The sequence below is a fragment of the Neltuma alba genome, unplaced genomic scaffold, assembly GCF_004799145.2.
Source record: "Neltuma alba isolate B1F8T4 unplaced genomic scaffold, ASM479914v2 tig00010268_pilon, whole genome shotgun sequence".
In the NCBI taxonomy this organism is placed as follows: Eukaryota; Viridiplantae; Streptophyta; class Magnoliopsida; order Fabales; family Fabaceae; genus Neltuma; species Neltuma alba.
The window spans coordinates 141,940-166,631 of record NW_021635193.1 but is presented as its reverse complement, the minus strand read 5'-3'; the positions used below and the strand labels follow the sequence as shown (position 1 = coordinate 166,631).

The 24,692-nt window shown below is 35.5% G+C and overlaps 2 protein-coding genes across 2 annotated transcripts; both read left to right on the top strand.

Annotated features, from left to right (window-relative positions):
* Nucleotides 1-385: 385 nt before the first annotated feature.
* On the top strand, nucleotides 386-2,470 carry LOC114755401 (probable 3-beta-hydroxysteroid-Delta(8),Delta(7)-isomerase). Its single transcript, XM_028944273.1, has 3 exons — nucleotides 386-675; nucleotides 1,603-1,918; nucleotides 2,027-2,470. The coding sequence occupies exons 1-3, from the start codon at nucleotides 420-422 to the stop codon at nucleotides 2,292-2,294; spliced, it is 840 nt and encodes a 279-aa protein (XP_028800106.1). The 5' UTR covers nucleotides 386-419; the 3' UTR covers nucleotides 2,295-2,470.
* Nucleotides 2,471-5,598: 3,128 nt separating this feature from the next.
* Nucleotides 5,599-24,400, top strand: LOC114755399 (DENN domain and WD repeat-containing protein SCD1). Its single transcript, XM_028944271.1, has 31 exons — nucleotides 5,599-6,119; nucleotides 6,327-6,420; nucleotides 7,997-8,198; nucleotides 8,410-8,551; nucleotides 8,637-8,737; nucleotides 9,838-9,901; nucleotides 10,104-10,217; nucleotides 11,293-11,513; nucleotides 12,932-12,986; nucleotides 13,080-13,163; nucleotides 13,263-13,458; nucleotides 13,551-13,680; nucleotides 14,266-14,308; nucleotides 14,407-14,451; nucleotides 15,084-15,159; nucleotides 15,265-15,338; nucleotides 15,435-15,485; nucleotides 16,206-16,363; nucleotides 16,907-16,954; nucleotides 17,714-17,771; nucleotides 17,896-17,979; nucleotides 20,129-20,375; nucleotides 20,911-21,107; nucleotides 21,203-21,267; nucleotides 21,385-21,508; nucleotides 21,641-21,822; nucleotides 22,150-22,221; nucleotides 22,323-22,483; nucleotides 22,634-22,675; nucleotides 23,620-23,827; nucleotides 24,278-24,400. The coding sequence occupies exons 1-31, from the start codon at nucleotides 5,946-5,948 to the stop codon at nucleotides 24,279-24,281; spliced, it is 3,516 nt and encodes a 1,171-aa protein (XP_028800104.1). The 5' UTR covers nucleotides 5,599-5,945; the 3' UTR covers nucleotides 24,282-24,400.
* Nucleotides 24,401-24,692: the final 292 nt, after the last annotated feature.

Here is a 24,692-nt window from a genome sequence, read left to right as displayed (position 1 = left end):
TGCGTGGGAGTCTGAGAAATGAGCACGTCTTCCTCTACATTTTACGCATCTAGTAATGATTTTTGCCTTTCGTGATGGCAGCAAGAATGTACGCTAATATGGGATCGCAAACTGTGGTACCTCAACCTCCAACAGGATCATAGTCTAATCTTTTGGGAATACAATTCATGTAACTGGTTCAGGTCTCATTAAAGGTGGATTGGTTGCTTACGGTGAAAGAATACTGGGATCAAGCTCTGAGTATGTCTAGAGCAATGGATTGATGGAAGTAGCATTCTATTTCTATTTCCATGATTTTGCCGCCAAAAGGAGAGAGAGGAAACCCGCGTCTGTTGGCAAAACGCATAGCTGTGTTAAGTGTGTGTTTTTGACTGTAGATAAAATGAAAGGTGAGGATTAGAGAAGAGGATGATAAGAGGATGGAAGGGAAAAGGAGACGCTCCGCTCCGCAACAAGCTCTACCGCTCGCTCCTAGCCCCATCCTCCGCGAGGCCGTTGTTGGCTCGTCGCAGCAGAGAACGGCGCGGATGGGTGAATTTCTACATAGTCATCCTTATGTACCAACGGACCTGATTCTTCCTGGTTTTGTTCCGTGCTTCCTCTCTCAGTCTACCATTCTTGCAGTCTATGGCATCGCTTCACTGGCCGTCGTCTCCTCCGTCTGGATATTCTCAGGTAGGAATGTCTATCTCGCTTTCGGATTGCTTCATTTCTTTTCCATTGACTTCTCCAAGCTTTATTTGTTGAGCCTCCTTGTTTAACTACTCGCAGTTGGTAAGTGAAATTGAAATTCTACGCTCCTAGCAGTTACTCTCACTCACATCTTTCTATTTTTTGGATATTTGAATTGCATCGTTATCTCGTGAATGTACTTCAGTAATCAATTAAATGCTTCAATTGTGCTCTCTGTTGAACTATCAAGATTGTATATGTAGTCTATTACCGAGCATGTTATATTAGGCTGGCAGAATGCTGTACCTGAATGATGAGTATGTCTAATCAGTGAAAAGTGTTCTTGAATTTAGTTGATGGCGAGGACAAAGACCCGTGAACTTTAAAATGTAGAATACGATAAAAACCGATGCAGATGTTTTGTGATTAACTTCTCTTTCTAGTTAGATCTTGGACTTCACGCAGTGCTGAAGTGCACAATTCACCATTTATGATCAGTGCCACTTCCTGCAATTTGTATATGCATTGATTGATGATTGATATTTTAAACTTGATATTATTTTAATAGTGAGTAGTTTTTTGTCTGTAAGTCTATTATTAGAATATCCTCTTCTCATGCAATCCAAATGGAATTACCAGATGCTGTTTGGATTAACATTTTGAAGTAACGCAATCGTGTTGTTTAAGGCACAATGTGTTATTTTGTTATTTCATAATTATCCTACAAGAACTATGAATATTTGATCAGGAATATTCGTTCCGGCTGTCCCATGCAATGGATACACCGCAGAGAGTCTATGTTGCTAGTAAAGCTTAAAATGGATCAACATGACTCCACATTTTTATTTCAATGCAAGTTTCTCTCTTCTCCGATTAGTGGATCTGTTGGATGGTATCTCATCTTTTTTTGACACGTTTGTGTTTTCCCAGGATACCTTCCCAAGATAATAAAAAGTGATCGATTTTTAATGTGCTGGTGGGCCTTTACAGGCCTCACACACTTGACACTTGAGGGTTATTTTGTTTTCTCACCAAAATTTTACCAGGATAAGACTGGTTGCTACCTGGCTGAAGTTTGTAAGTCTCACATATACAACATTATTAACATTTGGAATTTGGAGTACCTTTCAAGGATCAGTGTTTCTTTAGCTAAAGGGGATTCAAGGTATGCTGCGAGGGATGCAGGTATTGTTGCTGTTGAAGGCATAACAGCAGTTTTAGAGGGTCCAGCTAGCCTTCTTGTGGTGTAAGTTGAACTATGTTATGACGCTTTAATGGGAATTCTCACACTTGGTCTGTATTAATTCTATTTTTCACTTCTCTTAATGAAATGCTACTGTCAATATGGATGCAGATATGCAATAGCTTGTGGAAAGTCATATAGCTATATACTTCAGTTTGCCATCTCTTTGGGACAGCTATATGGAGCTGTTGTTTATTTTACCACAGCAATATTGGAAGGTGATAATTTCTCTGCAAACCAGTTTTACTACTTCACATATTATATTGGCGCAAATGCTTCTTGGCTTGTTATACCCTTGCTTATTGCCACTCGCTCTTGGAGGAAGACTAGTGCTGCATTTCAGGTCCAAGGACAGACAAAAAAGGCAAAAGTTCGCTGATGCAGACTGCAAATGATCTGTTTTAAATTTTTAATGATCCTGTAGTTTTAATGATTTATAGTGAGAAGTTTTGGACGGGAAAGAATGTTTGGATATTCAAGATAGATCTTTGGATATTAAATATTATTCCAGACATCTGTAAGAACTGCATCGGTTCATTCTTAAATTGCTCATCTACCAGGTCCCCCAAAAAAAATAAAAAATCTTAAATTGCTTATCTTGAAAAATAATTTTTTTTTTCGTGGAATGAAAAATACACATTTTAGTGTTTTGCAGATGATGGCTGTTGAGTTTTGAACATGGTTGCTCCAAAGTATGGATATGGTGCATCCTAACTTTTGTTTGGTTGAGTTAAGAGGGTGTTTGGATGAAACCAAACTATGATTTGAGAATAGCTTCTAGAAAATAGATTCTGGAAAGAATAGATTTTGTGAAAAAGTGATTCTGATAAAGTGAGAGTGTTTGGATAGTTGTTATTAGAAGCATTTTTTATATGTACAAATTACTAAAAAGTGTATAAATTAATATAATAATTACATAAAAAATAGATTTTATAATATATTTTAATTTGAAGAAATAAAATTGTTAATAATATTTTTTTACCAGCATAATTAATAATATATAAAATAATGTAATTAATAAATAGTTAATATGTGTATATATATTTATAAAATATAAGATTAAATATGTTTAGAGAAAAATGACTTTTTTTCGCTAACAGAAAAATATTAATTTTCTTTAAAGATTTTAAACATAAAATCCTATAACATATTTTCACAACTAGTTTTTGTACAGCATACTACCTTCGATCTTTAATATAATTAATTAATTAATTGTTACTACATGCATATATATATAAAATATAAGAGTAAAAATATTTTTGGAGAAGATGAATTATTTTGTTGTGAACAGAAAATTCTTAATTTTCTGTGAATTATTAATTTGGGTGTTTTTGGTCAAAATATATTGTTGCTCCCATCTGACTCCTAGTTATCACTCCAGTGATTCAGCTTTCACTTCTCAGAATCAACAATTTTTCACTTCTCACCAAACCATGGTTTCAGCCTTCACAACTATGATTTCAGCTATAACCAAGTTTTCAAAAAAATTGAGGCTGTTTGGATGTCATTTTATCCAAACCATGATTTTGCCTTCCATACCATGGTTTTGGATGTTATCCAAACATTAGAGCTGGTAAAACGGGCCAACCCACGGGTTGCGGGTTGGCCCGTCACGGGTTGTGGGTTATTTGGGTCGGGCTCAAAAGGCCCGTTTTTTGGCGGGTTGGTATTTTGCCAACCCTAACCCACCAAGGTGGGTTGGCAGGTCAACCCATCAACTTGCTAGATTTTTTTTTAAAATTTGTTTCTTATAAATAATAAAAAATTTTAAAAAATCAGAAATAATTTAAAGTATTCCAAGCATTCACACAAAATTACAACATATTAAAACACAAAATATACAATTATCCAAAGTTTAAACTCCAAACATGATAAAATACAAGTTCAAACATAAATTTTTTCTACATTTTCAGCCTACCTCCTAATATTTTAATATATATGAAAATTTTAAAAAAAATTAGGTGGGTTGACGGGTTGAGGACTGACCCATGGCGGGCTCGGGTTGTGGCGGTGCGGGTTGACCAAAGGCCAACCCTAACCCCCTCTTTTGGTGGGTTGGCGGGTTCAACTCGCAGGTCCAACCCATATTAACGGCTCTACCAAACATGCTCTTAAAACTAGACATGTTAATTGTGATTAAATATGATTATGTTTTTCCATTTCTAGTTATTTTTATTGAATCGAGATCTTTTTGTGGTTGCAAATTAGTTATATATAACATTATCAACAAATGACAAGGAGAAAAAAAGATAAATATAAAAATAGAAGTCCTTTAATTTGTCTTATTTTTATCATTCATCCTAAATACTTTATAACGTAATATTTCGTGGATTTGCTAATTTTTAATTTCGCGGATATTGTGTCAAAAAAAAAAGGAGGATATTTTTGTTTCTCATATTGGAAAATATTCCTAGCCTTTTCTTTTGTGTTCTCGATTCCTAGTCTTTTCTTTGTTATGAAAGGTAACGTCCTTTTACTGCGATTGATAACACATTTGTTTTTGTTTTTTTGATTGAACATCCACTGCAAAATGTAACACATTTGTTGGAGTCTTTTAGTTGCTTTGGTCATAACATGGTTTTTGACTCTGACACACAATTTCTTTTCCCTCAATGCGAGGTGGTAACTAAAATTCAAAATATAGTTACAAATTGTCCAGTTAGAACTTACAAACATATTTTCAAATCCCCATTAAGAGTGAATGCTTCTGAACTCAAGGCACTTTACTCTGTATTGAAGGACTGAAGTTCAAGTATTTGTTGCTGCAATCATCACAAGAGACCTTCGCAGACTAATTAATGAATGCCATTTCACATGTTTTGTTACTCCCTCCGTTCCTTATTATAAGAGACATTTGATGCTTATGGCATGTTCCTATATATAAGAGACACTTACAAGTTGTCTCTACTTTTTTGTGTTGATTTACTATTTTACCCATATTTATTATCTCCAACTCACACTCTCTCTCCCTCCCACTTCTCTTTCTTTTAATAATTTAATTGTTCTCTCTCATGCTCTCTCTCCTTATTAATGAGGGCATTTTTGGAAAAAAATATATACTTTTTACATATTAATTGTTCTTAACTAATTTTAACTATTTTTTAATGAACGTGTTTCGGTTATTTGTCTCTTATAATAAGAAACGGAGGGAGTACTTGTTACTATAATCATAATCATAATTAAAACTCATCGCGACTGCTTTGCTTATATGTTACCCTTTCATTTTAGTTAATCAAAATCTTTACGACATTAATGTCCCCAAAAAATGGAGAATCGTCTCTGACAATTTTTCTCATTATTCGAGTTGAGTTCAAGTCCTGATCCCTGTGAACTTCCTCACAGCATGAGAATGGCTCTTACCATTGAATCAATTTTAAGAGAATATCAACATTACGTAACATTGAAATAAAATAAAATAAACATTACATTACATTAATATTTATGCAAAAATGAATACTCCCATATTGTGAAGATCTTTTGGCAGTACCAATCGTTCTTAGAATAATTTGTATTTATTTATTGTGTTATTGTGTAATGTGTACAAAATAAAAATAACAAAATAATAAAATTTTAACTGAGATTAAATCCCAATGACATGCAAGGCAGAGCACCGGCTTCCCGTCCGGTGGAAGCGTGGCAAAGTTTTGATGAAGCCAAACGAGAAACAGCGAAAAGTATAACTGGAGATTTCCGCATGGTCGAGTCGAGTCTGAACAATGGCTAATTGATCTCTTTCGCTTCTTCCTTATTCCATAACAGAGGCGATTGCTTTTATAGTATTCTTGTATGACAAGCTTAACTGATTGAACTCCCTTGCTACTTCCAAAAAAAGAAAAAAGAAAAAATGATACAAATCGAAGTTGAAATCTGAAAACTCGGGAGACGCATTCATCTTCACATTCGTCAACTGGAGAAACCAAGGGAACCAGATCTGGGAGTCTTCTAAGTTCGCCCCCTTCTCTCCCTGTTTTAGAGAGGGAAAGGGGGAGTGGAGATTGCATTATTCAATCGCCATTGATAACTCTTTGAAATGGCCCCAGTCTTCGAGTATTTTGTGGTGTGCGGGATCGGCCCCGAAATTCGAACTCTTGAGGGAAGCAAAGGGTTCCATGGTACCGGATATATGTATCTCCCTTCTCTTCTCGATCAGTACCCTCCGCCTAATCACTCTCTCTGCCCTCCTCCACCTCCTCAGCTTCCCACTGTAAGCTCTTGAACAACAGAAAGCTCGGACACTGCACCCTCATCTGCTTTCTTTTTTCTTTTTTTCCCTTTTCCAACTGAAAAGTGTTTTTTTTTCATTACAATTTCGGAAGCGTGTATGTTCGTTACATTCAGGAAATTTAAGAGTTCATTTCTGAATTATCTTCCAGTTTCAAGTTGATCTGATTTGAGTAATACTTTCTTGCAGTGTGTTTTGCCAGCTGGTGTAGAGTTTTATTCTTCGGGGTTTGATTCCGATGATCCCTCGACATTTCCGAGGAGCTATCCGATTGTTTTGACCGGTACATTTATTTACAAGCATTTTCTCTTCGTTTTTCGAAATTAAGCCATTGGTTTCTCGACGGTGTGTTAGAACTTCCTGTTTTGATGGTTAGCCTTCTTATATCGTGTGCTGTGAACCTCACAGTTCTAGTAATTATGAATCACTACTAAGTGATTGGAAATTTCACATATATCTCACCATTCTTACACTAAGAAATGTGGAATTAGTTGAGAGGCTCCTTAGCAGTAGTAAAACTAAGTGCATTTCTGTATGGGAGATGTTGCATTGCTTCCATACGGCAACAAACAGCCGGAGAGTTTCTTGTTTTGTGATGATCGTTGCATCATGCCTCCAAAGGAGTAATGTTTGAATAATTAAACTTTATATGAAAGATGCCCGTGGATAAACTACTCAGGCTAGGACTATATAGAGAAGCATCCCTTGGGTGTGAGGAATCCAAGAGAAAAGAAGTTTCGATCTCTTGCTATCATATATTCAAATACAAGTAATTTCTTTCATAAAAGATGTGTGAGGGGCACTGTTGAAGCTGTGTAATCAAAGAACAGGACTTGAACAAGTCATATAATCCCAATTCTGGAGCATTCCTCCTATTCCTGTCTAATTCCATTTCAGTTCTAATGGCAATTGAAGTTTAAGGAGATCTGGTCGGCCATTTTATTGCTTCATTTGGAAATCCATTAACCTGCTTGCGGTTCCTTTAGTTGCTGACTTCAACATACGTTTATGATCTGCTGTCCAAACATGAGACCGTATCTTTAATCTGAGCTATAGAATTCGGATCTATTTTTTTCTATGAATATGCCTATTTCTTCAGACTTATATGTTATTGTAACAATTCATAATAGCTAGTGATAATTGTCAACGAATATTAATCCCAAATTCAACCTTGTTTATCAAGTTAAGCAAATAGAATAGCATTTTTTATTTAATTTTGATTATCTTGGGTAGATGCGGTAAAATGAAAATTTTAGTGGCTGCCCTCTCCAGCATCATGACCACCTTATTGAAGCAGGTTCTGCATGCCATGTGTACCGATTTTAGAAAGATAGCTTATCCCCCTTTTTTTTAATATCTTGAATCTCGTCCTCTGTTTTTTTCCCATCTTCTTCAGTTGTTTAATTCAAAAACCGGATTACTGATTAGGTTGAGAGGTATCAAGATTTTTTGATTTGCTATCACATTCTTCTTACCTAGTTGAACTGCTTCATTGCATCTGCCGTAGAATGTAATCATGAACTCTACTCTTGTTTGACATATTTGCAAAATATTAGTTAGTACGATATTTGGCACATTCTACTTTGTATGCTGTCAGTAAACTAAGTTACTCTGTTTTTTAGTTGTACATTGTTATCTTAAAGTAGATCATCTATTCATATCAACATATTACATTTATTTCTTAAGACAGATCAAGCATGCATATTGCATTTATACTTCCATTTACATTTTGTCATGATGACTTCTCCAGTTTTCTGCAGATTTTTGAGTTGATTTCACTTTGATGTTGCAAGTTTTGTTTGCTTGCATAATTGTTACCTTGGGATGTGGGCTATATTAATATATAAAGTTTGATGCAGAGGGTGATGGTTCAAAAATATATGTTAGTTGCATCTCCTTTCGGGATCCAGTCTGTGAGGATATAGCAGATGCTTACCGGATACCAGCAAATTCTTTTGCTGATAAGTGCATTTGCTTAGTCTCACGCTCACCAAGTTTCCATGTACTTAGGAGTACGCTAGAGGAGGTATTTGCGCTGTGCTTTTCTCCAAATGGAAGTAGGTAAGTATTCTCCAGTGGCAAAAACAAGCTAGTTTCTCATACCAAAAAAAAAAAAAAAGTGCTAGTCTCGCTATGTATCCAGATGTTGAGATCATAACTCATCATATTTTTGTGTATTCTTTACTAAAGTGTTTTATCCTTGTTTTCATCCTTGTTTGCATGTCTATAGTATTTGTTTCTAGAGCATCTAATGTTCCCTGCTCTATATCAGCAAGCCGTTATGGGATGTTATAGCACATGTGGTGTCAAATGTGCCTTTGCCAACTCCTGGAAAAGAGCGAGTCCTGTTTGCTATTGAGAACTGTCTGCTTTCTGTGGAGGCTCCACCAAATGATGGGCTCCCCCATGCTGATGTATGGCATGCATTTTTCTTTTTAAAAAATTATTAACTGCTTGCTTCTGTCTATTATTTGACGATTCTCCATTTTTGGATAGCAGATATCATTTCAGCCTCTGCTGCAGTGCTTGGATGTTGACAACTTAATGAGACTATTTACTGCAGTATTGCTTGAGAGGAGGATTTTGCTCCGAGCAAACAAGTACATTTCTGAAGACCATTGAAATGCTTTCTGGTCAATATATTTTATCAAAATAAAGATATGTTTCTATTTGGCAAGATGGATATCACATTCGGGGTCAATAACTCAATGTTGACTTCTTCAATTACAGTGCTCTGTTTCCTACACTGCCATCTCTGTTACCATGGATTTTATCCAAAAGTCTAAGTACTATGGAGTTTCAAGCAGATCTGAACTGACTATTTGAAGCCAACCATATTTAATGTTATTTATTTTATATATTTCAATGGCGCTTACTCCATGCGTGATAGAATATGATGTGTTGATGACACATTAATTTTAAGAAATGAAAGTAGAAACCTCGTGAAAGATAGAGAATAGTTCTGTTTCTTTACCTTTCTGCATTAATAGTAGTATTTTTAGTGTTCATCTAGACCATCCTGATTTGTATCCCATGGTTGTTGATGTTGTGATATTTTGACTAAAGTCCCGTGATTTGATTGCTTCATCCGCTGCCTTAATACTTCTTTGCTAATTTCATTGTAAGCTGTTGTGGTATGACCAACATGGTTGGTCAATGTCAAAATCACTTCTATTCATAAATAGTATTCACTGTTATTGGGGACACTTGTAAATGGCATGGAGTCCTTCAGGATCATCTTAATGGTGGTCCGTCTCTGAGCTTTGGTTTGGTGTACAGCCTGGTTCAGGTTTACATCAACATGGCGTCAAAATTTGCATTGCATAACAAATTTGTTTCCCAATGGCCATTTAATTTAGGGTAATCCCTCATTCTTTCTATAGTGTGTTTAGCTATTGCTTCCCTCATTCAAACTTAGGAATGTTGGTTCACATGTAAAGAAAGTCACTGAGAAATGCTTACTATTCTTTTGCACATTATAAATTTCGTAATTTTTAATCAACTGCTTATCTCTCACTTGCTTTTTGTGAATTTAACTACAGACTTAATTTTATACACGTGAGATTTGAGTTATTTTATTCTGTTAATTTTTTCCCATATTATTAATCTCATCTTAATTGTTTGTTAGCTTGTCACCCAAACTTTGTGTTTCATTTATTCTGTAAATTATATGACATTTATCTATATGATATATTGGCAGGTATTCATTACTGACTCTTGTATCAGAGGCCATTTGTCACTTACTTTATCCTTTTCGATGGCAGGTGGGGTTTCTTTACCGTATTTAACTTATAATGAGTTTCTCCCTTTATTCTGTGCTACTGGCATTTATTGGCCGGCATTACTTCATATGTTACCTCTAAATTGTAATGACGAATTTGTTTGTGTATGATAGTTGATGAGAAATTGCCTTGCTGATTTCTTTTGCTGACCTTCATCTAATTCTGTTTCTTTGTTTTGCTCTAGCATGTATACATTCCATTGCTATTTTTCAGTGGAGTAGACTATATTGATGCTCCGACTCCATATATGATGGGCCTCCACTCAGGTGTGGATACCTCTGCACTGGCAATGGATGGTGTAAGTCGTTCCTTTACATCTTGCAGCTATGCTTTTCATAATAGATGTTATCACTTGTTGACCGTAATTCTTAATACGTTGTAAAAGTAACACCTCAAATGAATCGCAGCCTTTACATCTTTTGATGCGCTCAATTATACTTGGTATACAACTAGTCTGCTAATTGGAACCAACAGCCTAAAAGCAGTAGTTTGGGAATTCTTCTTGGTGGTATGGTCAACATATGCAGGTTTTATGTAGCTAGTTCGTGGTCTTCAGTTTGGTGCACCTTTGAGTCGATTTCTATTTGGTTGTGTTGAGGAGAATTAGTATAGAGGAGTTTCTTCTTGTGCTACCAAAGCAAAGCTATGTATATCATTAGTAGTCATGGGCCTGGTATGATTTTAGGTTTAGGGCTCTGTACAGAATGTACTTACCATTGCAAGAGCTTTTGTGGTAAATAGGTCGTGTGTTCTCTTATTTTTCTCTCAAGTTTTCCACTCATCAATAAAATATTTGAATGAGACATTGCCATATTGGAAGTTATAGTTTATCATAACCTTTTTTCAAACTTAATGCCCTTCCCTTGGCCACTATATTCTATTGACTGGTCATTTCATACATTGATGATACTGGGAATTGGCTATACTCCGTGAGTACGAAAAAGGGAATAAAACATTAATCTAAAGTCTAAAGGAGGTTAGTGAAATACAGAACATTTTTTTTTATCTTATTTCAAATGATAAGATCAGGGGAGCATCATTACTTTTAAGCTACTGCATTTGTGGCTTTAGTTGCTCAGCACTTGAGTTGGTGCCTAAGTTTTGGACAAAGTAATAGCTACAAATGAACACTGAGGCTTCCTAAAAACAAAATCAAGTAAAGAAAATAGTTGCATTTGTCTGTCGTGCATCGATCATTTAGCTTACACAGTCTTTATTTGGTTGATAAACTGTGTTTTATGTTCATATTAGCTGATCATGAATAAGGTGTTGGTTGGCAGCATTACTAGTTCATTGTTCGATTTTGTTGTCTGATGTTGGTATGCATGTGAAGAACCTCTGTTGAATTCAGATCATATTGTGACCTCCTGTAGGTGGTAGTTGTGGACCTTGAGTATAATCGTATCACTACAACAGAGGAAATTCCGCCTATTCCTGAGCCAGAGTTTACATTTTTACGTGGTGAGATTTCAAAGTTATTATATCCCAATGTAGTTGGAATTGATGAGATGAAGGCTGGAATATTTGGTGCATCTGAGCATTACCCTAAGTTTGGAAGCAAGCAATGGGGAGAGGATCATGACCTTCAGCTAAGGTAATGCTTGAATACCAGCTACATGACTTGCATAATGTTCTTGCTGCTTTCTTGGTGTAACTTGAAATCTTTAAAAACAACTCTCCCTTCAGACGCTTCACATAAAATTTAAGATGAAGAGAAATATACTGTTCCAGAGGTTAATTTGGCTCTCTTCCCCCCTTTTGGTTAAGAACCATGATATGATTTATTGTTTTCATTTGGGAAATTTTCTTCTGTGTAATTCTATTGCAACAGGTAATTATGCTGCATATCTGATTCTGCTCCTATTATCTAGACTGTGGAGTTAGCACTTGGTAGTGCTTTTGTCTTTGTAGATTGAGATAGTGCCTTATTATTTACCGATATAAGTGTGGGGATTTTCTTTTTTGAGTGATATAAAAATTAATTGTTGGAGTGATACTTATAGAGCCCTGGGTAATCCTTGCCTTACTGATAAATTGAAAAATAAGAGAGGATTTGAGAGAACCGGGCTATCTTATTTGTAATCATATGTACAAGACAAGGAATTGATAACGCATAAATGCAATCCTATCTACCTACTTATAGTCTAGTCAGCCCTAATCATATGCAAACTCACACAATAAATACAATATCAAAACCTGTTCTCAACAATGACGACCAAGAGTATCATGTGAATCTAAGTTTCACGAAGATCAGAAATCCTTATTGGGTCCCAAATTAAATAGAGTCTTGTAGCAGATCCCTAAATAAGTAAAACTTGCTTCTAATCATAAATTCCTAAATTTAAAATGGAAGTCTCGTACAGCTGGACTGGAAATCCAAGTGCTATTCAGAACAATTAGATTTCTGCTCATTTTAAGTCCCATTTATATCATTTCTGTGCTTGTGTTCTTTCCTCTTAAGTTTGTTTTCCTCAGGTTAATTTTTTCTCCCCTTTAAAATGCCTTACTCTAATGCAAATTTCATTCCTTAACTGTTTTGAGCGTTATAGGACTGCAGTATAGACTTGAGTAATTGCGTGGGCTCAATGTCAATATCCTCTTTTTAAGATAAAAACGATGGTAATACGAGACTCAAACAAAGAATGGGATATCTAAAGAAGAATTTGAGGCTTTACTAACAAGTATTCTCCTGGCTTTTGTAAAAAGTGATAAAGCTTTTGCAATATTAGTTGTTTATCTGATGACTGGCTTGTGCTATCTGTAAGATTTCCTGTTGCCAATCCTTAGATTAAGCTCATCCTCGAAGCAGCATGTTTTTCACTTTTATGATTTTTTTTATTAAAAGGAAAATAACAAATATGAGGGGGATCAGTTACTTTGCCACTGAGCATCATACTCATATGAAGCAAAGTAGCAAACCAGACATTGGTTTAATCCAGTTATATTATATAAATGTATATGGCTATACAAGCTATAATGTGATGTGTTATCATTAGTGTGTCTCATGTGCAGGTTAATATTCCTGAAGTTCTTTGCAACGCTTCTAAGTGGTTATCGCAATTTCATAGTATGAATTTTCTATTCCTGATTCTGTAAACTTGGCTTTTAACCTTTTATATATATCAACTTGTCATGATCTCTGGATATATCTTGGTATCAGGAAAACAGTGCAACCCATATTTTTAATACTCAAGCTTTTTTGAAAAAGCGTTCTCGATCTACTAATCATCCCCCAGAGCCCATGGTAATTTTATGTCTTCATATGCATTATATTCACCGATAAAAAGGGATGCTGAATAACAATGGAAAATACTCATTATTTTTGCTCTCTTGGTTTTCACAGATTGCTGAATTCTTAGATTCTCATGGTTTCTTGGACTATTTGGAGAGAGGTGTAGGTTCTGATGAAAACAACAATAATCTGCTTGATAAGCTACAAGATGCAATTGGAAGGGGCCAAAATCCTATGTCAATTCTTCCATCATCTTCTGTAGAGCCTGAGATTATTACTATATCAGATTCTGACGTTGGATTATCAGGTGAATGAAAGTTTTCTAGCCAAATTTTCCGGCGACTGCAATGCATTCTGGATGAGTTAATATTTAATTATAACTTTTCCTCGGTTCTTCAGGATCTGGTGCCAAATATACTTATGATAGGTTTCCCTCAAACATCAGAACTGATGAGCAAGAAGAAAAGAGGAAGCAGATTCTTGCAGCAGCTAGTAACGCCTTTGAGTATTCTGGAAGACAAACCCCAAGGTAATGCAAGTATTGCCGGAAAAGTTTAACATGCATTTTTTGTTGGTGTCAACCTGGAAAATTGTCCTGAATGTGTCCTCTGAATCAGTCACTCTAAAACAATTCTTTTTGTCTTGGAAGCCATTCCTTCTGGGCAAGATGTTTGCATACAAATGAGAATAATTATAATTGTAAAGCTTTTAATCAGAAGTCAACCTATCAAACTTCTATTAATGAATGGTGGGAGAGTACTCATCTTACCATCGATTAGTTTTCTTTCCCCTAAATGAAGGCACTTTACCTTTCATCGTATTTTGTAGGTGTCCGCCTATCCTGAAGCCATTTTGCCCTAGGTGAATGAGTTAACAAGATTTGCTGTTGAAAATGTCCTAAATTTAATATGTTTTATGTAATTACTATCTAATTACATTGTTGATAGAGAAAGACTGGACATATGGAGAATAAATTTCTTTGAATAATAAAAGCTCAATTATATCCTGTGGGGATCTGTTTGATTCAATTTGGTCTGTTCGGATCATAAAGGTTATGAGCTATCACTTTTTCTTCTCTCTCTCTCTCTCATGGTTTCCCTTCTGTATTTTGCAGTAAGGACTCTATAGCAGATGGCCTTACTCCTCTAGAGAGAGCTGTAAGTAACATTTTCTGGATTGTTATACTAATGTTTCTATCGTGTTAATGTAAGGCAGGTTGAAGTGGTCCCTAACATAAACATGTTAATGGTTTCAGGCAGAAAGAGAGCGCATGGTGTTGGATATTAAGGTTAAGTTGCAGGTAACTTCTTGTTCTTTTTACATACACTCCTCAATGCGTGTGTATCAGTGACAATCACATCTTCAACTGTATGCTTTTATCCATACTTGCTTAGCTTATTTCTGGCCTTGCAGTCACATAACTAACATGCTCAGTGGAATTTCAGAAATTTTTAGGTGCTTTTATTTGTATTTATTCGAGGAAGGACGTATATGAAAAATGAAATCTTGAATGTTGGGCTTGTAATCTCTTGATCCTAGGGTCAGCTCTTACTCTATGGCATCTCCATCCATGTCCTACACGAATACACAATGATGATTACTTGCACTTGGTAAATGATGTCAAAGATGAAAACCTTCCCCTCATCAACTAATTCCTCAATCTTTCATTGTTCTTGTTGAGGTTGCAATGTATGCAAAGTGATCCCAGATCCTAGTGCTTCTCTCCCCAACATCTAACAACAGTGAAGTTTCTGTTAAACTAGCAGTAGTGTCGTTCTTTGACTGTTTTTCAGTGGATGATGTAATATGAGTCGGTTAATTGCTTTTCGTCCATTTTGAGCAATTAATGTTGACTTATTGTTGAAATTGTTGTAACATTATTTTTTCATATTTTCTATTCTTTTTTGCAATATTTATTTTTCTGCAAAACAGGGCTTGTGGCTACGTCTTCTTAAACTGGGACCAACTGATGATCCTCTTTCATCCTTTGAATATGGAACAATACTAGGTACGACTTTATGCTAGATTTCAACTTTCTTGCTATTATTCAAGGTCATTATATCTTGTACCCTTCACGTACATAAATGAGTAATTGTTCATTGATTTTCTGCAGCCTTGATTGAATCTGATGCTGAGGGCATTGGTGGTAGTGGCTTTGTTGAATGTATAAGGGAGCATATACATTCAGTTAGTAGCCTTTATAATATACTTATGCTAATCGCCAATTAATTGATTTGTTTCTCTCTCTCTCAACAATCAAACTCACGCTGGCTATCCTTTCAGGGTTGGCACTGTCAGCTAACTGAAGAACAATTTGTTGCTGTAAAAGAATTGGTAAAGAGATCCCACGCCTCTTGTTTGTTTTGTGTTCTTCATATATGCAATGCTGAAAAGAAATATTTAGGAATTATTATACATTTGAATTGTGGTTTTGCCTTTTAGCTATCTTATATGCATCCAAGTTGTCCTGAGTTTCCTACGTCAACTCTGGTGACATTTCTCCCATCATTAAGATATCCAATCCCTGCCTTACTCCCCCCTCTGCAAAGAAATTCACCATTTTGCTATTGTAGTATTATAATATATTAAGTATATTTAGTGATCTCATTTTGCTTTTCCTTGGCCATAATACAATTTGCTACTTGCATGAATCATAAGACTCCGTTTTCATCTTTGGCTTTTTTCTTTTTTTGGAGCTAGGTTTTCATGTTTGACTTTTGAAAACTACTGTGCAAACAATAAACCCTAAATGGCTGACCTTGTGATTTTGTTGAAGTCAACAGCAGAACTTCACCTACAAATGGAGCCAGATTTCTAAGTGTCGCAATGACACTTAAATGCACATTTGGTCCTTTGGTGATTAAAAAATATTTTGCATTTCTGAAGATATTGTAATTGTGATTTTGCCAATAGATTAATCATTGCAAAATGACAAAAAATGCTAATTAAGAAAAAAAAAACTTTAAAGATAGCATGGCGCATTTTTTAACTTCTAATGGGGAAGCTTTGTCATAATTCACTTGTTTTATTTCTTAAATTTATTTGTATTTCCAGCTTAAAACTGCTATCAATCGTGCAACCTCCCGAAATGACTTGTTGACTATTAGAGATGCTCTTGAAGTTTCTTCTGATATGTACAAGAAAGACATAAATAATGTGGCAGATTATGTCCAGCGCCATCTTATTTCTCTGTCTATTTGGGAGGAGTTACGGTATGTATTACGTGTTACTATTTATTCATGGTTTAATCATCAGGAGTTAATGCAAAATGAGATAAGTTTCAGATACTGTATCAAACCTGTGTTTTGCAGAAGCTGTGCTTCTGATAATACAAGTAATTTTGGAATTTATTCATATTAACTCATAGAAGATAAAGCATCACCATATGGTGAATTGAGGAGATTTTAGAATACGTTTTGGCAGATTGTCATCAACATGAAGTTCTTTCTGCAACTTATGTCTTGACAAGGGTTCTCAAATCTATCTGGAATATGAAGAGCATATCCAAGTCTTGGTTCCCATTAACTGTTGTGCTCTGTGAATTGTCATTCTGTCTTATATGGAAGCTGAAAACGCAGAATTTTTTTTCTTGGCCAACAAAAACCCTGGATTGAGTTACTTATAAATTTTAATATTGTAGAAGTCCGCACTATTTCATTTTTGATGTACTTATCTTTGAAAGTCTATTATGTATATGAGGATTCCGATCATAGGAAGTTAGTGTTGTTAACATAATTCATGTAATTGCCATGCAGGTTTTGGGAAGGGTATTTTGACTATTTAATGGAGCAATCTTCAAACAAGTAAGGGTTTCATAAATCTTCTAAATTCTTGTATTTGATTTTTCATTTGACTTTTCTATTGCTGTCTTTTGTTTCCCCTTATCTAAGGATGTTCTTCCTCTGCCTTATTTCTTTCTCTTGTAAATGCCTAATGAAATTTTCTTCCTTTTTAAGTATCAACAGTTTTTATGTATCCCCTCTTATGAGTACATGTATTGGCTTATGAGAATGCTTATAGCTTAATGATGTATATTTATTTGCTGGAAAAACTCTCAAAGATACATATCTAAGGTTCTTGTTTATCCTTTCTGCCTAAAAAATGGTATTAGTTTACCCTGAGCAACAGAGAAGCTATGATATTGGTTGTACTTGTTCATATCTAGGTAATAAAGAAATGGAATAGATTTTGTGCATTCTGTTGATTCAAAGATAATATCTTCTCGTGACATGATTTAAGAATGAGAAATATACTAATCAAATAAAAAAATGCCAGCAGTTTTTATATATTACCTACACCTTTTATTCATCTTTGTCTTCCATTTTCCTGATCCAGTACCCTTCAATAAGGTAAAGACTATTGACTTTTCCCATTACATAGATTCCTTGTCAATCATTGATTAAAAGTTCACTGGTACTTAAATTGGAGATGAGTACGTGTTTATTTTTTCTTCTCAAATACTTACCCAAACATTTGAGTTTCCTGGTTTAAGGTATATGGAATCAGATGTGGTGTGTTATCTGTGAAAAGACCATTGTTTATGAGTTCGCCATCTTTGCCAGGTCAGCCAACTATTCGTCTCTTGTGACAGCTCAGCTTATTGTAGTGGCATCGCATATGGTATTGTTTTTCTTTTAATTTGCCTAGATTTTCTTGTTATCGTTCAAAAATTCACCAAAGGTAAGCTGGTTTCACTTTTTAGTTGAGAAATACTTAAAACTCTGATTTTCTAACAATGATACAGGTTGGACTAGGACTTCCTGACAATGATGCTTGGTACATGATTGAAACAATAGCTGAGAGAAACAATGTTGGGTCTAAGCAGTTTGTAAGTTAGATTCTGTGTTTCAAAGCATGGTTCTATTTTAAGTTTATAGTTTATCATACATAAAATCAAGATAGAAATTAAAAATCTGACTTTTTTTCAGAAGTCTGCCACTTTTTTTCAGAAGTAAGCCACATACTTCACATAAAAGTCTTAATTGGACCATCAAGAATCAAATTTGGATTTCAAGTCATGAATGAGATCGGAGTTTAATCTCAACACTCTTCTGAAGCTGGGAAGTGGGAACAACTTTGAGCTTAACATTGCCCAACCTTGTTTTTAATTGGTCATTATCTTAATGGCTTTTGACTTTATCTTCTTATTTACTCCTTGCTATGGAGTCTCCATGACTTCTTTTTCCCTCCTTGATTCCTCCGCAGAATTTTTTTTCTTGGCCAACAAAAACCCTGGATTGAGTTACTTATAAATTTTAATATTGTAGAAGTCCGCACTATTTCATTTTTGATGTACTTAATCTTTGAAAGTCTATTACGTATATGAGGATCCGATCATAGGAAGTTAGGTTGTTAACATAATTCATGTGATTGCCATGCAGGTTTTGGGAAGGGTATTTTGACTATTTAATGGAGCAATCTTCAAACAAGTAAGGGTTTCATAAATCTTCTAAATTCTTGTATTTGATTTTTCATTTGACTTTTCTATTGCTGTCTTTTGTTTCCCCTTATCTAAGGATGTTCTTCCTCTGCCTTATTTCTTTCTCTTGTAAATGCCTAATGAAATTTTCTTCTTTTTAAGTATCAACAGTTTTTATGTATCCCCTCTTATGAGTACATGTATTGGCTTATGAGAATGCTTATAGCTTAATGATGTATATTTATTTGCTGGAAAAACTCTCAAAGATACATACCTAAGGTTCTTGTTTATCCTTTCTGCCTAAAAAATGGTATTAGTTTACCCTGAGCAACAGAGAAGCTATGATATTGGTTGTACTTGTTCATATCTAGGTAATAAAGAAATGGAATAGATTTGTGCATTCTGTTGATTCAAAGATAATATCTTCTCGTGACATGATTTAAGAATGAGAAATATACTAATCAAATAAAAAAATGCCAGCAGTTTTTATATATTACCTACACCTTTTATTCATCTTTGTCTTCCATTTTCCTGATCCAGTACCCTTCAATAAGGTAAAGACTATTGACTTTTCCCATTACATAGATTCCTTGTCAATCATTGATTAAAGTTCACTGGTACTTAAATTGGATGAGTACGTGTTTATTTTTTTTCTCTCAAATACTTACCCAAACATTTGAGTTTCCTGGTTTAAGGTATATGGAATCAGATGTGGTGTGTTATTCTGTGAAAAGACCATTGTTTATGAGTTCGCCATCTTGTGCCAGGTCAGCCAACTATTCGTCTCTTGTGACAGCTCAGCTTATTGTAGTGGCATCGCATATGGTATTGTTTTTCTTTTAATTTGCCTAGATTTTCTTGTTATCGTTCAAAAATTCACCAAAGGTAAGCTGGTTTCACTTTTTAGTTGAGAAATACTTAAACTCTGATTTTCTAACAATGATACAGTTGGACTAGGACTCCCTGACAATGATGCTTGGTACATGATTGAAACAATAGCTGAGAGAAACAATGTTGGGTCTAAGCAGTTTGTAAGTTAGATTCTGTGTTTCAAAGCATGGTTCTATTTTAAGTTATAGTTTATCATACATAAAATCAAGATAGAAAAAGGAAATTACATGTCTGACTTTTTTTCAAAAGTAAGCTACATACTTCACATAAAACCTGTGCTTATTAGACCATAAAGAAAATCAAATTTGGATTTCAAGTCATGAATGAGATCGGAGTTGAATCTCAACACTCTTCTGAAGCTGGGAAGTGGGAACAACTTTGAGCTTAACATTGCCCAACCTTGTTTTAATTGGTCATTATCTTAATGGCTTTTGACTTTATCTTCTTATTTACTCCTTGCTATGGAGTCTCCATGACTTTTTTTTTCCCCCTTGATCTTCCTCCTTTCAGCTCTCTGTGTGTGTGTGTCTCTCTCTGTTCTGTTTCATTTTTTGAGATGATATTGTTTATTTGTATTAGCTAGTCCATTCGTTTTAATGTTTTTGTTGATGAAACTTTGGCTCAGTTTGTGAAATATGCTGAAATATTTCTTGTATGATTGTTTCAGATAAAACTTAGAGGGTTCTTGTCACACATCCAGCAACTACGTAGTGGTTATTGGGGAATCACCTCTATGAAAACACAGTCTTTGGCATCCCTTGCATTGCCATCCCCGCATACAAAAGATGCAAAAGATGAGCACCAGCAACCTGCTGAGGCAACTGGAAGAAGCTGGGTGCAAAGCATGTTCAGCCGTGATACAACATCGAGATCTAGCTCATTCAGCCGTGTTCGTAGATGGACTTCAGATGGGGGTACTTCCTTTTGATACCATTACGTTAGGGACAAAATTATTCACGGGCCTTTGAATAACAGCTTAAGATTTTTGGGCAAAATATGGTGTATGAGGGCTTGCACTGACACTCATGTCACTGTGGCAGCTCCTTGTGTATTTATATCACACTGAAGATGGAGATTAACTACAAGATAAACCGCTGTTGATAATGATAAGGGATAACTAACTCCTAGACAATTACATTCTTTAAGACTGTAGATAAACTCTTGAACCACTAGGAGTTCTATTTATTTAGGTTTCTCCACAGCTCCAAAATTGTACTAAAATGTTCAGCATAATTTATGTTATTAATGCTTTGGAATGAAAGGGCCCTTGTGCAAGAAGGCATTTTAGTGGTAGCAATGAAGCTATTGGTTGGGATTCAGCTATCATCTCAAGCTTGTGACTAAAGGGCTTTTGGCACTGGACGCATTATTTTCTAGTATGATTATTTTGTCTTGATCCTTAAGTAGCATTAGCAATGTGACTGAATAAGTATTTTACGTGTTTAGCAGCAAATGAGAATGAGACTTCTCGCAAACAAGATCTATCAACTACTGGGCAGAAGAAGCTTCAAACCAACGTTCGCATGCTTAGGGGTCATAATGGGGCCATTACTGCTCTTCATTGTGTTACCAAGCGAGAGGTATGGGATTTGGTGGGTGATCGTGAAGATGCTGGCTTCTTCATCAGTGGAAGCACTGACTGTTCAGTAAGTGCCAATTTCTGTTTTCTTTTAATAAGATGAATTAACCCTTCTAATAATCAAAATTCATTGGTGTTTGTTTTGCTTAAACACTAATGCAGGTCAAGATCTGGGATCCTAGTCTTCGAGGTTCTGAACTCAGGGCAACTTTAAAAGGACACACAAGGTCGCCCCTCCCCCTCTGCATATGCATGCATGTCCTCCTTGTTTGTGAACTTTTTTTTTCCTTTTTACACTTTACTCTATGAACCCTCATATGCGACAAGCTCAACATTAAATGCAGGACTATTCGGGCCATAAGTTCAGACAGGGGGAAAGTAGTTTCAGGATCTGATGATCACTCTGTTTTAGTGTGGGACAAGCAAACAACTCAGCTTCTAGAGGAGCTTAAAGGCCATGATGCGCAGGTATATTAACTACTTTTCAAAGATTTCTGGGCTGTGTTCTATAATAACAATGTAGAGTGACAATTTTGTAAATGAGTCATGAAACATATGGTTTGGACATTGAAACTAATTTTTGGACAGCCAACTTTGTAGGTCAGCTGTGTACGCATGCTCTCAGGAGAGCGTGTTCTAAGTGCATCACATGATGGCACTGTGAAGATGTGGGATGTTAGAACTGATACTTGTGTTGCAACAGTTGGTCGTTGCTCTAGTGCCGTCCTATGCATGGAATATGATGACAATGCAGGAGTCCTGGTTGCTGCTGGAAGAGATGCGTATGTTTATAAAATTCAATATTAGATGCTGGTTTTTATGTATGATTCTGAGTAGGGAGGTCCAAAAATCTTGTTTTATTATTGATCCATGTTGTTTACAATATATAATCTATTTACACTGAATCAGAGTACTTATCTCGGTGAGAAACTCGGAAGAAACAATATAAGTCTATCTTGAATATTTACACATTAATAAGGAGAAATAGAAAAAGGAAATAAATAAATAAATACATTAATGCTAATTTATTTTGGGAATTTCCACAATGATTCCGGTATTTTTGTCATTGATTTGTTGTGCTATGATCTAATTTCTCGCTTGCATCACAGGATTGCTAACATATGGGATATCCGTGCGGGTAGGCAGATGCATAAGCTCTTAGGACATACACAATGGATACGGTAAACAAAGGAACATAGATTTTATACTTATAACTCATTTCCCACTGTAAATTTTTATAAATTTATAAAGGTGAAGGTCTGATCCTATATTAAAAATGCAGGTCCATAAGGATGTCCAGTGATACTTTAATTACTGGTAGTGATGATTGGACAGCAAGAATATGGTCTGTTTCCCGAGGAACATGTGATGCTGTTCTAGCATGCCATGCGGGGCCAATATTGTGTGTTGAGTATTCTCCTCTGGACAAAGGAATTATAACAGGTCTGCGATCTCAGACTCTTGCCCATGCTATTGTTTGATCTTTTTCTGGGGGACGGGGATGGTTTTGGGGAGAATTTTAGGTGAGAGAAGTTTCTTGTTCTGTGCTTATATCTCAGGTGCTAATTAAACGGTTAAAATGTTCGTTTACAGGGTCAACCGATGGCCTTGTAAGATTCTGGGAAAATGATGAGGGTAAGAGCTTTGGCCATCTCATGTTGTTTCTTGTTCAGCTATTTTGCGTTCTTGATATTTACTTTCTGTTTAATTTGCATGCCGTGTACGGTTGTATTTCATTTAAGATTTCATTTTTGCAAGATTTTTTATGTAAGCATCATCATTATTCAGGAGAATAATTTGCTCCCCGCAATGCTAGGGATATTTAAAAAGAAAAATATTTAGAATTACTCTCTCTGGTTCTTATTATAGACCTATTAACAATTTTACGTAGATTAAGGAATTCAAATAAAATTAGTTAATGCTTTTAGCATTTAAAAATTACCCTTAATGAAATTCATTAATTGAAAGATGTTGTTTAGTTAGGGAATATCATAGAAAAGGACATTGGGGGGGGGGTGATTTCCCATAATTTGTCTAAAATCCGCGAGCATGTCTCAGTCTCCAGTTGCAATGATATTTTATTAAGCATGACGCTTCAAAAACTCGTAGCCATACGTGAAATGTGATGGCACTTTTGTTGGACACATGCAAAACTTAAATGTTCGAATGTTGCACAATTAGCATATTAGCAATCCCAGTAATCAACAGAAGGACCCTTTTTGTAATGAGTAGGTGGACTTGTTATTTCATTGGTTTCTTAGGTACTATCTGTTCGGTAGCATACTGAACTGCAAAGTATTTAGTGTTTGTGCTCAATCACCTGCTCAAAGATTCATTTGGTGACTAATGCTACCCTGCAGTTATTTATGAAACTAAATATTCATATATCATTGTCATGGCATTTTAATCCGCCTTTATGGCCTGATCTTACCACCATATCGTATAAAGATATTGAGCTAGCTAACTTATATTTATTAATAGTAATGATTAATTCAATTGAAAATAGTGTGTAATGTACATGCAATTTTTTAAGAAAGGCAACCGGTACCCCTTGGTGATGTTGCACTTTGCATGTGCAGGAGGTATTAAGTGTGTCAAAAATGTAACAATTCACAATGCTGCCATAATGTCTATCAATGCTGGGGAACACTGGCTAGGAATTGGAGCTGCAGATAATTCTATGTCTCTCTTCCATCGTCCTCAGGAAAGACTTGGTGGCTTTTCTGGTGCTGGTTCCAAGATGGGTGGTTGGCAGCTTTACAGAACACCACAAAAACAGTTGCTATGGTAGGCATTGTCTCTTGCTTCTTTCTTTCTGAACTTATTTGTTTATTTATTTATTTCCTTATTTATTATATTACCTCCAGTCTTAATTATAAGACCTCGTTTGTAGTCGTTTGTAAACTACAAACGAGGCCTTAGTATATTTCATGCGCAAATTCTTTGAATATCTCAGATGTACTTGCAACTGTTATTGTTGCCATTAATTGTCAATTTACTTGCTTTCGTAAACCTGTGATATTTTAATTGGGCAAGTCGCCTAAAGAGAATGCTTATCGTTGCCTCTGAAAGGTGCTACATATGTCAGCAAAATATTTGTAATTCTGATTTACGGTCCTCAGTTCCTTTATCATTGGCGTAAACTTTACAATAACGAAATTCAATGTCTCTAGAGATGAATAAATTGATCGATGGTTGTTTTCCTGGATTGACAACGGCCCCTACTGTGATATACAGGTAAGATGCATGAGTTCTGACCTGGAGAGGAAAGGATATGCAGCGGCGGTCGTAATGGAATTTTAAGGCTTTGGGATGCCACCATCAACATCTGATCCTGACTGATATCCCCGTGAATTTTCATGGTGACACTTGAAAGAGAAGCTAATTCGTGACGGCGATAGCCTACAGGCTACAATATTCTTGTTTATTCCCTATACGTATATAATATGTATGACGAGTTAAAACCGAGAATGCAATTTTGGTTAATGTAATCCCTCTGCCAACAGTTAAATTGTTTGTTGTGTGTAGAGTGATACATCCTAAATGTACATACAAGGAACGAAACAATACTGTTATTACAGTAGGTAAATTTTTGCCAGAGTTGATTGCAAGTTACTTTGCGCTATGCGACATTGCGTCATTGAAATCAAAA

Excerpts from the sequence above, each read along its gene's own strand:
- LOC114755401 (XM_028944273.1), top strand. The coding sequence starts at position 420 with ATGGAAGGGAAAAGGAGACGCTCCGCTCCGCAACAAGCTCTACCGCTC. Across the intron at positions 676-1,602 it reads CTCCGTCTGGATATTCTCAG|GATACCTTCCCAAGATAATA; the intron begins GTAGGAATGTCT and ends GTGTTTTCCCAG. Across the intron at positions 1,919-2,026 it reads CCAGCTAGCCTTCTTGTGGT|ATATGCAATAGCTTGTGGAA; the intron begins GTAAGTTGAACT and ends ATATGGATGCAG.
- LOC114755399 (XM_028944271.1), top strand. The coding sequence starts at position 5,946 with ATGGCCCCAGTCTTCGAGTATTTTGTGGTGTGCGGGATCGGCCCCGAA. Across the intron at positions 6,120-6,326 it reads CACCTCCTCAGCTTCCCACT|TGTGTTTTGCCAGCTGGTGT; the intron begins GTAAGCTCTTGA and ends ACTTTCTTGCAG. Across the intron at positions 16,364-16,906 it reads TCTATTTGGGAGGAGTTACG|GTTTTGGGAAGGGTATTTTG; the intron begins GTATGTATTACG and ends ATTGCCATGCAG.